General features: G+C 42.4%; 1 protein-coding gene across 26 annotated transcripts in view; it reads right to left on the reverse strand.

Moving 5' to 3' along the window:
• The window catches only part of LOC133657617 (ankyrin-3-like), a 280,491-nt gene that overhangs the window by 5,720 nt on the left and 257,762 nt on the right, over positions 1–17,009 (reverse strand). For 18 of the 26 annotated variants that reach the window (XM_062059155.1, XM_062059138.1, XM_062059147.1 and 15 more), the window contains 5 exons: positions 11,822–13,166; positions 8,585–8,750; positions 4,857–4,937; positions 2,556–2,639; positions 2,388–2,468 (listed from right to left, as the gene is read on the reverse strand). In XM_062059155.1, coding sequence (XP_061915139.1) covers positions 2,388–2,468; positions 2,556–2,639; positions 4,857–4,937; positions 8,585–8,750; positions 11,822–13,166 — 1,757 coding nt within the window. Of the gene's footprint in view, positions 1–2,387; positions 2,469–2,555; positions 2,640–4,856; positions 4,938–8,584; positions 8,751–11,821; positions 13,167–17,009 lie in introns of those variants that run through there. The other 8 variants (XM_062059163.1, XM_062059139.1, XM_062059162.1 and 5 more) reach the window with 5 other exon arrangements.

Genomic DNA, 17,009 nt, shown 5'->3' on the forward strand with positions numbered 1-17,009 from the left:
TACATTTACTCCGTTACATCTACTTGAGTAACTTTTGGGATAAATTGTACTTCTAAGAGTAGTTTTAATGCAACATACTTTTACTTTTACTTGAGTATATTTATAGAGAAGAAACGCTACTTTTACTCCGCTCCATTTATCTACATTCAGCTCGCTACTCGCTACTGATTTTTATCCATCTGTTAATGCACGCTTTGTTTGTTTTGGTCCGTTAGACAGACCTTCAAAGTAGGATCTATGCATGCCTGCGTTTCACCAATCAGATGCAGTCACTGGTGACGTTTGACTCCGTTTCACCAATCAAACAGCCAGGTGGTCACATGACCGCCAAACAAAGTTTCAGCGGCAAAACAACAACAAGCTTAAGCTTACATGAACTCAACGTCAAATTTGAGGAAGCACATGGCGGTAAGTAACGTTAGTAGATATTTGGGCTGTCACCATAGGCTGATGTTAGCTTCCCTGCTATGAATCACTGTCAAATGTACATCGTGTGGGGACATTTATTAACGCACTGCAGCCTCATAGACACACACACACACACACACACACACACACACACACACACACACACACACACACACACACACACACACACACACACACACACACACACACACACACACACACACACACACACACACACATGCATACAAACACCAATCAGAAGTGCACAGTGTGTTCTCAGGTGCAGCCCACACCAATCAGTTTATGGTTTGCGTAAAGGCTAAATTGTTATTTTCCTTTGTAATATCTGCCTACTGAGCCTATGGTGCTGTTAAGTTATTGTGGCTCAATTTGCCTTCATTTTTTCTATGTTAATGTATTATTATTTAATATATATTATTGTTTTAGTTGCTTAAGAGATATTCCTGGCTCTGAATTTGCTCATTGCTATTTTTATGTTTTTGTGCATTATTTGTTGCCGTCATCATTAAACAAACAGGTTACTCATCAGTTACTCAGTACTTGAGTAGTTTTTTCACAACATACTTTTTACTTTTACTCAAGTAAATATTTGGGTGACTACTCCTTACTTTTACTTGAGTAATAAATCTCTAAAGTAACAGTACTCTTACTTGAGTACAATTTCTGGCTACTCTACCCACCTCTGCCCGGGTGTATACCGACAGAATTAGCTTAACAAAGCCAGCATTCTAGTGTTAGCATGCTAAATGGTAGCGTTTGTCAAGTAACAAAATATTTGACGTTGAGGTGTGTCCTGGCCAAATGAGCTAAAAGGGCTAACATGCTAACAATAGTATGCTTAGAGTTAGCATTAGTGAAGTACTAAAATATGACACTTAAGTGTATAACTTAAGTTAAAAGTTAAAGTACCAATGATTTGCTAAATTAGCTAAAAAAAAAGCTAGCATGCTGACTGTAAAATACATCAAGTACCAGAATATATTACTTGTAGGTGCACATCTGAAAAATTAGTTAAAAATGCTTAACACTACCCAAAATATGACTCAGGTGTATACCGACAGAATTAGCTTAACAAAGCCAGCATACTAAAGTTAGCCACTTAAGGAGCGCCCTGAGTGGCTGATCCGTTGGCGGTCCCGTAGCGGGATTGTGCCGAAAATGTAATTTCAGTTCTTATGTGTCTTGTAAATGTTAAGAATGGACAAATAAAGCTGCTCTGCTCTGCTCTAAATGGTAGCGTTTGTCAAGTAACTAAATATTTGACGTTGAGGTGTGTCCTGGCCAAATGAGCTAAAAAAGCTAGCATGCTAACAATAGTATGCTGAGAGTTAGCATTAGTGAAGTACTAAAATATGACACTTAAATGTATAACTTAAGTTAAGTTAAAAGTACCAATGATTTGATAAATTAGCTAAAAAAAAAGCTAGCATGCTAACTGTAAAATACATCAAGTACCAGAATATATTACTTGTAGGTGCACATCTGAAAAATGAGTTAAAAATGCTTAACAGTACCCAAAATATGACTCGGGTGTATACCGACAGAATTAGCTTAACAAAGCCTGCATACTAAAGTTAGCACGCTAAATGGTAGCGTTTGTCAAGTAAAAAAATATTTGACGTTGAGGTGTGTCCTGGCCAAATGAGCTAAAAAAGCTAGCATGCTAACAATAGTATGCTGAGAGTTAGCATTAGTGAAGTACTAAAATATGACACTTAAGTGTATAACTTAAGTTAAGTTAAAAGTACCAATGATTTGCTAAATTAGCTAAAAAAAAAAGCTAGCATGCTAATACAAGAATGCTAACAAAATGGCCACAGAGTCCCAGAGGACAATTCTAGTGAGAAGAAAGTCACAGCAGTCCACCAAAACCAAACATTTGTTCAACTTAAAGCTGCAAGCTTGACCCTTGACCCCGAGAACTCCACCAAGCGTGCCCCGATTATCGCCATGCCAACCTCGGGCCCGTGGTCCTGCAGGACCGGACTGTGGTCCGGGGTGGAAGCATACATCCGGCGAATGACCCGCCTGATGACCTGCTGGGTGCGGGGGGGAGGAGGGAGGAGGGAGGAGGGAGGAGACCATGGAGACTCCTTCACAGGACATTTGATGACATCATACGTTACTTTTCGACTGATCAGGTTCCCGTCGTCGTCGAAGTAGTGCTCCTCCGTCACCGACTCGCCTGTTAAGTTTTTGGCTTCCTCGCCCTGAAAGTGTTCTAGGATTAGTGCGTCCATCCACGCCGTCAACACACTAATATGTCACAATAAACCATTCATAATAATAAACAAACCATTGATAATAATAAATACAGCATTAATGATAAATTAATAAAGCATTAACGGATAAATAAAGCATCAGCACACCAAGAAGAGTCGGCTGGTTAGCATGGTTAGTATCACAGCAGATCATAACAACCACCATGAAAGTACGCTCATTCCATGAGGCCCGCCACAAATAAAGTATGTCAAGAAAGTATTTCATCTTTATTATTAAGTTGTTCCCATTTTGAAAGAAACAAATGCATGCAATTAAAGGCCTACTGAAATGATTGTTTTTTTATTCAAACGGGAATAGCAGATCCATTCTATGTGTCATACTTGATCATTTCGCGATATTGCCATATTTTTGCTGAAAGGATTTAGTAGAGAAAATCGACGATAAAGTTCGCAACTTTTGCTCGCTGATAAAAAAAAAATCCTTGCCTGTAGCGGAAGTAGCGTGACGTCACAGGAGCTAGTATTCCTCACAATTGTTTACAATGGAGCGAGAGAGATTCGGACCGAGAAAGCGACGATTACCCCATTAATTTGAGCGAGGATGAAAGATTTGTGGATGAGGAACGTTACAGTGAAGGACTAGAGAGGCAGTGCAGGAAGTATCTTTTTTCGCTCTGACCGTAACTTAGGTACAAGCTGGCTCATTGGATTCCACACTCTCTCCTTTTTCTATTGTGGATCACGGATTTGTGTTTTAAACCACCTGGGATACTATATCCTCTTGAAAATGAGAGTCGAGAACGCGAAATGGACATTCACAGTGACTTTTATCTCCACGACAATACATTGGCGAAATGCTTTAGCTACGAGCTAACGTGATAGCATCGTGCTTTAACTGCATATAGAAACAAAAGAAATAAACCCCTGACTGGAAGGATAGATAGAAAATCAACAATACTATTAAACCGTGGACATGTAAATACACGGTTAATGCTTTCCAGGCTGGCGAAGCTTAACAATGCTGTGCTAACGACACCATTGAAGGTAACTTAGCAACCGGACCGCACAGAGCTATGCTAAAAACATTAGCTCTCCACCTACGGCAGCCAGCCCTCATCTGCTCATCAACACCCGTGCTCACCTGCGTTCCAGCGATCGGCGGAAGGACGAAGGACTTCACCCGATGCGTTTGGCGGCCCGGAGACATAGGAAGTCAAGGTGAGGTCGGCGGCTAGCGCGTCTGCTCTCCAACAAAGTCCTCCTGGTTGTGTTGCTGTAGTCCGCTGCTAATACACTGATCCCACCTACAACTGTCTTCTTTGCAGCCTTCATTGTTCATTAAACAAATTGCAAAAGATGTCCAGAATACTGTGGAATTATGAAATGAAAACAGAGCTTTTTGTATAGGATTCTACGGGGTACCATAACTTCCGTTATACTGACTTCGTCACGCGCATACGTCATCATACCGCGACGTTTCAGCCGGATATTTCCCGGGAAATTTTAAATGTCACTTTATAAGTTAACCCGGCCGTATTGGCATGTGTTGCAATGTTAAGATTTCATCATTGATATATAAACTATCAGACTGCGTGGTCGCTAGTAGTGGCTTTCAGTAGGCCTTTCAATTTCTTTGCATCTGTAATATTATATAACCAAGCAACAAACACTATGTTGTATATATACATACAAACCCCGTTTCCATATGAGTTGGGAAATTGTGTTAGATGTAAATATAAGCGGAATACAATGATTTGCAAATCATTGTGGGAAATTGTGTTAGATGTAAATATAAACGGAATACAATGATTTGCAAATCATTGTATTCCGTTTATATTTACGTCTAACACAATTTACCAACTCATATGGAAACGGGGTTTGTAACATGGATACTGTACATCTATCTAACCTGGATGTATACTGTACATCTACCTCATGCACACACGCCCAAAGAGACATTCACAGCACGCCAAGCAAGAAAACACCAAGAGTACCAACTGCAAAGAAGACCCCAGCCAAGACCAAAGAAGACCCCAGCCAAGACCAAAGAAGACCCCAGTCAAGACCAAAGAAGACCCCAGCCAAGACCAAAGAAGACCCCAGCCAAGACCAAAGAAGACCCCAACCAAGACCAAAGAAGACCCCAGTCAAGACCAAAGAAGACCCCAGTCAAGTCCCCAAGCAGAGCCTGTGGCTCCAGACTACCTTTAAAATGATACGTCGCCTGAAGATCCTGGTAGTTACAGTCTGTTCTTCTTCAGAGCCTGAATCTGAACCAAGACGCTGCTGGAGGAGGCATTTCAAGGTCATCACACAAAGTCAACAGAGGACACAAAGTTGTTAAGTCGCCACATTTTAGTGCGACAGTTATGGAATATTCCAGCTTTGTTGAAAGAACGGCTTCAAGACTCAAAGACGAACATTGACAGTGTCACCAATATTGTTGGTTATGTTGCACACCTGTTAGGTGTTCCCACCATTATTGTGGGTTATGTTCTACACTTGTTCAGTGTTCCCACTATCACTGTGGGTTATGTTGCACACCTGTTCAGTGTTCCCACCATTATTGTGGGTTATGTTGCACACCTGTTCAGTGTTCCCACCATTATTGTGGGTTATGTTGCACACCTGTTCAGTGTTCCCACCATCACTGTGGGTTATGTTGCACACCTGTTCAGTGTTCCCACCATTATTGTGGGTTATGTTGCACACCTGTTCAGTGTTCCCACCATTATTGTGGGTTATGTTGCACACCTGTTCAGTGTTCCCACTATCACTGTGGGTTATGTTGCACACCTGTTCAGTGTTCCCACCATTATTGTGGGTTATGTTGCACACCTGTTCAGTGTTCCCACTATCACTGTGGGTTATGTTGCACACCTGTTCAGTGTTCCCACCATTATTGTGGGTTATGTTGCACACCTGTTCAGTGTTCCCACCATTATTGTGGGTTATGTTGCACACCTGTTCAGTGTTCCCACCATTATTGTGGGTTATGTTGCACACCTGTTCAGTGTTCCCACCATTATTGTGGGTTATGTTGCACACCTGTTCAGTGTTCCACCATTATTGTGGGTTATGTTGCACACCTGTTCAGTGTTCCCACCATTATTGTGGGTTATGTTGCACACCTGTTCAGTGTTCCCACTATTACTGTGGGTTATGTTGCACACCTGTTCAGTGTTCCCACCATCACTGTGGGTTATGTTGCACACCTGTTCAGTGTTCCCACCATTATTGTGGGTTATGTTGCACACCTGTTCAGTGTTCCCACTATCACTGTGGGTTATGTTGCACACCTGTTCAGTGTCCCCACTATCACTGTGGGTTATGTTGCACACCTGTTCAGTGTTCCCACCATTACTGTGGGTTATGTTGCACACCTGTTCAGTGTTCCCACCATTATTGTGGGTTATGTTGCACACCTGTTCAGTGTTCCCACTATCACTGTGGGTTATGTTGCACACCTGTTCAGTGTTCCCACCATTATTGTGGGTTATTTTGCACACCTGTTCAGTGTTCCCACTATTACTGTGGGTTATGTTGCACACCTGTTCAGTGTCCCCACTATCACTGTGGGTTATGTTGCACACCTGTTCAGTGTTCCCACTATCACTGTGGGTTATGTTGCACACCTGTTCAGTGTTCCCACTATCACTGTGGGTTATGTTGCACACCTGTTCAGTGTTCCCATTATTGTGGGTTATGTTGCACACCTGTTCAGTGTTCCCACTATCACTGTGGGTTTTGTTGCACACCTGTTCAGTGTTCCCACTATTACTGTGGGTTATGTTCCACACCTGTTTAGTGTTCCCACTATTACTGTTGGTTCTGTTCCACACCTGTTCAGTGTTCCCACCAATATTGTGGGTTATGTTGCACACCTGTTCAGTGTTCCCACCATTATTGTGGGTTATGTTGCACACCTGTTCAGTGTTCCCACCATTATTGTGGGTTATGTTGCACACCTGTTCAGTGTTCCCACTATTATTGTGGGTTATGTTGCACACCTGTTCAGTGTTCCCACTATTATTGTGGGTTATGTTGCACACCTGTTCAGTGTTCCCACTATCACTGTGGGTTATGTTGCACACCTGTTCAGTGTTCCCACCATTATTGTGGGTTATGTTGCACACCTGTTCAGTGTTCCCACTATTACTGTGGGTTATGTTGCACACCTGTTCAGTGTTCCCACCATTATTGTGGGTTATGTTGCACACCTGTTCAGTGTTCCCACCATTATTGTGGGTTATGTTGCACACCTGTTCAGTGTTCCCACCATCACTGTGGGTTATGTTGCACACCTGTTCAGTGTTCCCACCATTATTGTGGGTTATGTTGCACACCTGTTCAGTGTTCCCACCATTATTGTGGGTTATGTTGCACACCTGTTCAGTGTTCCCACTATCACTGTGGGTTATGTTGCACACCTGTTCAGTGTTCCCACCATTATTGTGGGTTATGTTGCACACCTGTTCAGTGTTCCCACTATCACTGTGGGTTATGTTGCACACCTGTTCAGTGTTCCCACCATTATTGTGGGTTATGTTGCACACCTGTTCAGTGTTCCCACCATTATTGTGGGTTATGTTGCACACCTGTTCAGTGTTCCCACCATTATTGTGGGTTATGTTGCACACCTGTTCAGTGTTCCCACCATTATTGTGGGTTATGTTGCACACCTGTTCAGTGTTCCACCATTATTGTGGGTTATGTTGCACACCTGTTCAGTGTTCCCACCATTATTGTGGGTTATGTTGCACACCTGTTCAGTGTTCCCACCATTATTGTGGGTTATGTTGCACACCTGTTCAGTGTTCCACCATTATTGTGGGTTATGTTGCACACCTGTTCAGTGTTCCCACCATTATTGTGGGTTATGTTGCACACCTGTTCAGTGTTCCACCATTATTGTGGGTTATGTTGCACACCTGTTCAGTGTTCCCACCATTATTGTGGGTTATGTTGCACACCTGTTCAGTGTTCCCACTATTACTGTGGGTTATGTTGCACACCTGTTCAGTGTTCCCACCATCACTGTGGGTTATGTTGCACACCTGTTCAGTGTTCCCACCATTATTGTGGGTTATGTTGCACACCTGTTCAGTGTTCCCACTATCACTGTGGGTTATGTTGCACACCTGTTCAGTGTCCCCACTATCACTGTGGGTTATGTTGCACACCTGTTCAGTGTTCCCACCATTATTGTGGGTTATGTTGCACACCTGTTCAGTGTTCCCACCATTATTGTGGGTTATGTTGCACACCTGTTCAGTGTTCCCACTATCACTGTGGGTTATGTTGCACACCTGTTCAGTGTTCCCACCATTATTGTGGGTTATTTTGCACACCTGTTCAGTGTTCCCACTATTACTGTGGGTTATGTTGCACACCTGTTCAGTGTTCCCACTATTATTGTGGGTTATGTTGCACACCTGTTCAGTGTTCCCACTATCACTGTGGGTTATGTTGCACACCTGTTCAGTGTTCCCACCATTATTGTGGGTTATGTTCTACACCTGTTCAGTGTTCCCACCATTACTGTGGGTTATGTTGCACACCTGTTCAGTGTTCCCACTATCACTGTGGGTTATGTTGCACACCTGTTCAGTGTTCCCACTATTACTGTGGGTTATGTTGCACACCTGTTCAGTGTTCCCACTATCACTGTGGGTTATGTTGCACACCTGTTCAGTGTTCCCACTATTACTGTGGGTTATGTTGCACACCTGTTCAGTGTTCCCACCATTATTGTGGGTTATGTTGCACACCTGTTCAGTGTTCCCACCATTATTGTGGGTTATGTTGCACACCTGTTCAGTGTTCCCACTATCACTGTGGGTTATGTTGCACACCCACTCCTGCAATAAGTAAACCGCGCTGCATAGCGAGGGAACTGATCCAATAAGAAAGTGTTTAATCGTCAAACCTACCTGGACTTTCTTCTCCGACACCAGCGCTCCTTCTTCTTCTTTTCTGCCGCTCGCTGACTCCGACGAGGCGTCCTGAGGTGAGTTCTTGGAGTTTTCCCCGTTGTGCCGGGACCTCCCCGGGTCCGCTCTGGACGAGGACGTGATGGAGTCGCTAGAGATCTCGTGGCTGGAAAGAGACACGGGAAGGAGGACTTAGCCCGAGAGGGGAAGTATGACTCACCCTCGCCCGTTAAAAAGGACATTGGAAAGAGCTTTATGAACATAAAATGAACATTTAGCATATCAACGTGCAGTAAAATGAAACAACGTCCAAACTTTTGCCAGCGAGGAATGTAAAATGGAAAGATGCGGGCGCCACTTTGATACATTTTGTACATTAAAGTTGTTAAAAGTAAACTAATAAATGATAAACAAAACCTCCACATTAGTTTTGTTTAATACTTGTCAAATGTTCTGGTAATCAGACAACATTCAGTATATTCCAAGGAGTTTTTAACCAATATACCGAAAATATCATCTGATTATCAGAACATTTGAAAAGTATATGAATAAGAAGACATAATAATTAAAGCTTTGTGTAAGACCTGACAAAGAATTGAGTGTAATTTAACGAGAGCTGCCAAAATAATGACTTAACTCATGTCATTAATCTAAAGAAATACTGCATTAATCACATATAAACGCAGATTAATCACGCAATTCATTTTGCAGTTTTACCTTTGATCTATTCTAACAATACAATTGAGTTTGTGACCAAGTCTTGGGGTCTTTTTCAGTTTAATTGAAATGTTTAAGTTTATTGAAATCCTGCAAGTGACTTAATGCAACGAGTAATAATCGTGATTAATCCAAATTCAAAAGTGTGATTACTCTGATTTTAAAAATGTATTGTTTGACAGCATAACTAATAATATCTCGATAATAGTGCATTCATTTAATTTTTACCATCTGATACTTTTTGTCAGCCAAATTGATGCACTTTAAATCTTTTCTGTTACAGACTAAGAAACAATGTTGATAAAGTTATTGTTTGTTGTAAGTTGATCTATATTTCCTAAGGGTGCAACGGTACACAAACATTTCGGTTCGGTACGTACCTCGGTTTAGAGGTCACGGTTCGGTTCATTTTCGGTACAGTAAGAAAACAACAAAATATACATTTTATGGTTACCGTAATTTCCGAACTATAAGCCGCTACTTTTCCCCCTCGTTTTGGTCCCTGCGGCTTTTACGACGGTGCGGCTTTTTTACGGCTTACGGTAACCAGGGGCGCGCACTACCGAGGATGCGCGAGACCGCGGCAGACATCTGGCGCCAGGTAACGAGAGCAAAACAAAGAGTAGGAGAGCGTCAGCGACAAGTTTGCGCGAAGGAAGTGTTCATGCAAACACCCTCAATATGGAAAACAAACGGAGAAGTGCATATGATGCTGCTTTTAAGTTAAAGGCAATCGATCTGGCTGTCAAAGAAGGAAATAGAGCTGCTGCACGTACCCTTGACTTGGCTGACGACGCCATTTTGGACCTGTTCTTCTCTGACACCGACGAAGAGGATTTCGGTGGTTTTAGTACGCAGGAGGAAGACGATGACACAATGATTAAAGACTGACTACCGGTAATACCGTTGTATTATTTGTACTCTGCACGAATGCTGTTCGCCATGTCAAAGATGTGAAAGTTTGATTGAATGATTGAAAGATTTATTGTTAATAAATGGGACGCTTTGCGTTCCCAAACAGTCATCTCTGTCCCGACAATCCCCTCCGTGGTAGCAGGAACCCCTATATACTACGCTAATTACACATCAAAACCCTGCGGCTTATAGTCGGGTGCGGCTTATATATGGAGCAATCTGTATTTTCCCCTAAATTTAGCTGGTGCGGCTTATAGTCAGGTGCGGCTTATAGTCCGGAAATTACGGTATTTATTTACCAAATTTGCAAAATCTTCCACCAAAAATATCTTTCTTAGTGTAATATTTGATGTGAAGTAATGGGAACCTTGGATAGGTCAATAATTCATAATACCATTGATTTTGATTCAATGTTATGTTTTGAGCAATGACAGTTTGAAAGAAAAAACAACAACTTTGTTTTATTAGTCAACATTGCAACTTTTTCTAAATTACATTTAACCTTTAAGCTTTTTTATTTAAATGTTCTTATGTTTTTGTTTATTTGAATAGTATTTTTAGAATGTGCCGTGGGCCTTTAAAACATTAGCTGTGGGCCGCAAATGGCCTCCGGGGCACACTTTTGACACCCCTGCTATAGATAATAAAACATTAAATGTGATAAATCTATGGATAAAAAGCAGAGCCTGGCGACGCATGCGCGTTTATCATAACTCTCTCTCTCTCTCTGTCTCTGCCCCTCCCTCACCAATACTGCTGTTTGTTTTGTTTTTAACCCCTTCTTAACCCTGAACGTACATTGAAAATGCACGCAACCCTAACTCAAAATGCCGGACATTTGAGGCATTTAAGAAACTCCGCAAAAGAGGACATGTCCGGTGAAAAGAGGACGTATGGTCAGTCTATCCTAGCCCGTTAGCTGCTAGCATGCTGTGTGTTGTGCCTCGGTGTGCATTGTTTACACAACGTGCGTTACGCTACTTAATATGTCCGTGTGGAAACTCGTTCGGTACACCTCCGAACCGAACCGGAACCCCCGTACCGAAACGGTTCAATACAAATACACGTACCGTTACACCGTTATTTCCTGTTACTTTGTTTTCTTTATTAATAAGGATATAATGTTATGGTGTGCAATTTTTTAGAGGAATGATACTATTTATAGTCGCAAAGAAAGACCGGGGGCGCAAAATGTCTTCTAAGAGAAAAGCACTGCTGTAACTTCTTGGTGTTGAATCGATATTCATAACTAGTGCATACATTTGAGCAGAAGTGTAGATAGATGTGCCTTACAGCAGAAAGAATAATGAAATCAACACGTAGATTACAATAATACAACTGGAAATGACACAGCATGCATTAGCAGCCAAATTAGCAGCCTTTGTAACCCGTTTTGAAATGGTTCTATTTTCATTTACATGGCCAATAATATAGTTTGGTATCTGCAATATATACGTATATATACAGTATATATATACCTATATAGATTTTAGGCCGTAGGAGTCAATGTGAGATCAATAGGTGAATAGTTTGAAGACGTAGAGAAGGGTAAAGATGGTCAACAAACTACAAAGTGGGTAAAGGACCATCCAGGTTCAGTCTTACCTTTCCCGCCTGTCCGGCAGCTCGGAGCTGACGCTGCGGCCCGGCGTGGGCGGCTCCACGTTGACGCTAGAAGATTCACTGGGCCAACCTGAAAGCGAGCACACGTCTTTGTCTGTCTGTTGGTCATGAGCCACAACCTGGCCATTCTTGGTATGCCGGTCCTCCTCCTCCTCCTCCTCGTCCTCCGAGCCTTCTTTGGTCTTCAGCTCTTCATCTCGACCCTCCTCCTCCTCCTCCAGAGATCCATACTCGGCGGACTGGCGGTCCCAAAGTGCCTCAGCCCATTCCTTGGAGGAGAGGTCCGCAGCATCCATTTTGTACCCATGGTGGACAGTTCCTTCTACCTTCTTGACCTCAGCCACTCCTGTCCCTTCCTTACCAATGTCAGCTACCTCGACCAACCTATGTGTTGTACCACTGTCAGCTTCCTGGACCAACCTATGTGTTGTACCAATGTCAGCTTCCTCGACCAACCTATACGTTGTACCAATGTCAGCTTCCTCGACCAACCTATACGTTGTACCAATGTCAGCTTCCTCGACCAACCTATGTGTTGTACCAATGTCAGCTTCCTGGACCAACCTATGTGTTGTACCAATGTCAGCTTCCTGGACCAACCTATGTGTTGTACCAATGTCAGCTACCTCGACCAACCTATGTGTTGTACCAATGTCAGCTTCCTGGACCAACCTATGTGTTGTACCAATGTCAGCTTCCTGGACCAACCTATGTGTTGTACCAATGTCAGCTTCCTCGACCAACCTATGTGTTGTACCAATGTCAGCTTCCTCGACCAACCTATCTGTTGACACCATCTCACATTTTTTCTCCACATCTTTAATCAAGTGGTGACGTCCCCACTTTTCCACAAAGCCCTCTGCTACCACTTCCTTCTCACTTCTGCGTGTGCTACCAAGCGGCGAAGGGCTTAGAGATGGCGAGAGTGAAGAAGAAGATGTGGAGTAGGTCATGCTGATGTCTAACTCACACATGGCAAGGACAGGGTGCGACTTGGCCTTGGGGCTCGGCGGCCCCATGTCTTGGTAAAACCGGTCCTCGTCTTCGCTCAAAAGCAGCTGGTCGTTGAGCGCGATGTGGGGCTTCCGCACCTTGGACGGGACAGGACTGGGGAGCTCAAAGACCGGGACGGATAGGTCTAGCTGACACGGTCTAAGTGGGCTGCCTGGCTGTCCACTATCTACCTCCAGGGTCCAGGGTTGGGGCTGTGGATGGCGGTGGTGGACGGGAGAAGGGCTGGGTGTGACGGGGAGTTGGGGCGACAGGAAATGAGGGTCGAAGTGGAGCGCAGCGGGGGAATGCAACTCAGCTAGAATGCTGTGATAATCTGTGGGTGACATGATGATAGATGCTACCAAACAACACACAACCACAGGGACAATGGCACTGAAGTGTGAAACTCTACCAAGGAACAATACATTGTGCTTTGAAGTACCATAAATGAAGGATTTCTAGACTCTTTCATGGGAAACATTAGTAACTTAGGCCGGATGTTAAGAGGAACTGCATTTTATTTTGCTGTTTTGCGCATCATCCACAACCTTTATGCTGTCCCTTTTCTGTGCATTCTGAATCGTGAAATTCTGCTAGCAAGAGGCGGCTAACAATGCAGTGGCGGGCCGTGCGTTTCCCACCTAGGCCTTCAGTGATGTCCGACTTCAATGATGACCTCTCAAAATAGCATCATTGAAGTCACCACATGACCATGGCTGGAGAAATACTATACAGGAACATATTTACGCACCACTCGGCATTGAATCGCATCAACAGTGTACAAAACGGCTTATTTTCTGGCGCATTTAAAGATCAATTAAAAGATATCTTATCTGGTGCAGTCAAAATTAAAATTGCAAAAAACATGTTAAAAGTAAAAAAATAAAATATTTGAACTCACAATTTGTAGCACCTATTTGACGCCGTATAAGCTAGTGGTACCGCTTGTCGTCAGCTTATTTGCGTGGCTACGGCGCAACACTTCCTGCTTCCTGCTCAATTGAAACTTGTGATTGAATACTCATTTTGGAGTGACAAAAGCAGCTCAAGCTAGCTAGTGGCTAGTAGATGGCTACTCGCCCGTGGCCAAAGGAGGAGTGGGAGCAAGGTGATGAGAAAAGTAGTTCCTCGGTGTTAGCTCTTACAATAACAATGTTGCTATTGCTTGGTTAATATGCAGGACACAGCATTTAAACAGAGTGCTGTTGGTGGTTTTTACATGTTTTTTTAGAGTGCTTTGTAGGCGGAGTCAATGAATCTCATCACTTGCATTGTTAGCTGCCGCGTGCTAGCAGTTTTTCAATATTTAGATTTAGCACATAAAAGAGAACGACGGTGTGTTCTTGTCTCATATAGCGATTGTGGATGACGGGCAAAATCCCCCCCAAACAATTGCAGTTCCCCTTTAAGAGATGCTAAGTTATTAAGTGACATGCTAATGAGAGCTGACAGATGAGAGGTGGAGTCACTGCAATCATTGATTCCCAAACTGATACCACACACCATCTAGAGGTGGAGTCACTGCAATCATTGATTCCCAAACTGATACCACACACCATCTAGAGGTGGAGTCACTGCAATCATTGATTCCCAAACTGATACCACACACCATCTAGAGGTGGAGTCACTGCAATCATTGATTCCCAAACTGATACCACACACCATCTAGAGGTGGAGTCACTGCAATCATTGATTCCCAAACTGATACCACACCATCTAGAGGTGGAGTCACTGCAATCTTTGATTCCCAAACTGATACCACACACCATCTAGCAGCACTCACAACAAACATATTGATCTTTAAAATAAAACATTACTGTTTTGACCTCAATATAAGCTGATATTTTCCACCTAAAAAAGACAAGTCGTCCTATATTTGCTGTAAAAAAAATTAAAGGCAGAAGGAATCTCTAAGTCTTGGTCTGGGTTTGGGAAGTCGAAATGGTGGTACGTGCTATATTTATGAGGTGGTACTTGCCATATTTATGAGGTAGTAATTGCCATATTTTTAAATTGGTACTTGCCATAATTATGATGTGGTATTTGCCATATTTATGAGGTGGTACTTGGTGTAAGCAGAGGTAGCAAAATGGTGGTACTTGCAATATTTATGAAGTGGTACATGCCATATTTTGAGTTGGTACTTGCCATATTTATGAGGTGGTACTTGGTGTAAGCAGAGGTAGCAAAATGGTGGTACTTGCAATATTTATGAAGTGGTACATGCCATATTTTGAGTTGGTACTTGCCATATTTATGAGGTGGTATTTGCCATATTCATGAGGTGGTACTTGCCATATTTATGAGGTGGTACTTGCCATATTTATGAGGTGGTATTTGCCATATTTATGAGGTGGTACTTGCCATATTTATGAGGTGGTATTTGCCATATTTATGAGGTGGTACTTGCCATATTTATGAGGTGGTACTTGGTGTAAGCAGAGGTAGCAAAATGGTGGTACTTGCAATATTTATGAAGTGGTACATGCCATATTTTGAGTTGGTACTTGCCATATTTATGAGGTGGTATTTGCCATATTTATGAGGTGGTACTTGCCATATTTATGAGGTGGTACTTGGTGTAAGCAGAGGTAGCAAAATGGTGGTACTTGCAATATTTATGAAGTGGTACATGCCATATTTTGAGGTGGTACTTGCCATATTAACGAGGTGGTATTTGCCATATTTATGAGGTGGTACTTGCCATATTTATGAGGTGGTACTTGGTGTAAGCAGAGGTAGCAAAATGGTGGTACTTGCAATATTTATGAAGTGGTACATGCCATATTTTGAGTTGGTACTTGCCATATTTATGAGGTGGTATTTGCCATATTTATGAGGCGGTACTTGCCATATTTATGAGGTGGTACTTGGTGTAAGCAGAGGTAGCAAAATGGTGGTACTTGCAATATTTATGAAGTGGTACATGCCATATTTTGAGGTGGTACTTGCCATATTTATGAGGTGGTATTTGCCATATTTATGAGGTGGTACTTGCCATATTTATGAGGTGGTACTTGGTGTAAGCAGAGGTAGCAAAATGGTGGTACTTGCAATATTTATGAAGTGGTACATGCCATATTTTGAGGTGGTACTTGCCATATTAACGAGGTGGTATTTGCCATATTTATGAGGTGGTACTTGCCATATTTATGAGGTGGTACTTGGTGTAAGCAGAGGTAGCAAAATGGTGGTACTTGCAATATTTATGAAGTGGTACATGCCATATTTTGAGTTGGTACTTGCCATATTTATGAGGTGGTATTTGCCATATTTATGAGGCGGTACTTGCCATATTTATGAGGTGGTACTTGGTGTAAGCAGAGGTAGCAAAATGGTGGTACTTGCAATATTTATGAAGTGGTACATGCCATATTTTGAGGTGGTACTTGCCATATTAACGAGGTGGTATTTGCCATATTTATGAGGTGGTACTTGGTGTAAGCAGAGGTAGCAAACATGGTGGTACTTGCCATATTTATGAGGTGGTACTTGCCATAATTATGAGGTGGTACTTGCCATATTTATGAGGTAGTACTTGCCATATTTTTGAGTTGGTACTTGCCATCATTATGAGTTGGTACTTGCCATATTTATGAGGTAGTACTTGCCATATTTTTGAGTTGGTACTTGCCATAATTATGAGGTGGTACTTGGTGTAAGCAGAGATAGCAAAAATGGTGGTACTTGCCATATTTATGAGGTGGTACTTGCCATATTTATGAGGTGGTACTTGCCATATTTATGAGGTGGCACTTGGTGTAAGCACAGGTAGCAAAAATGGTGGTCATTACCATGTTTTTAAATTGGTACTTGCCATGTTTTTGAGTTGGTACTTGCCAAATTTATGAGGTGGTACTTGGTGTAAGCAGAGTTAGCAAAAATGGTGGTACTTGCCATATTAATGTGTTGGTACTTGCCATAATTATGAGGTGGACTTGCCATATTTATGAGGTGGTACTTGCCATATTTATGAGGTGGTACTTGCCATATTTATGAGGTGGCACTTGGTGTAAGCACAGGTAGCAAAAATGGTGGTCATTACCATGTTTTTAAATTGGTACTTGCCATGTTTTTGAGTTGGTAGTTGCCATATTTATGAGGTGGTACTTGGTGTAAGCAGAGTTAGCAAAAATGGTGGTACTTGCCATATTAATGTGTTGGTACTTGCCATAAT

Source organism: Entelurus aequoreus, linkage group LG09, assembly GCF_033978785.1.
Source record: "Entelurus aequoreus isolate RoL-2023_Sb linkage group LG09, RoL_Eaeq_v1.1, whole genome shotgun sequence".
Lineage (NCBI taxonomy): Eukaryota > Metazoa > Chordata > Actinopteri > Syngnathiformes > Syngnathidae > Entelurus > Entelurus aequoreus.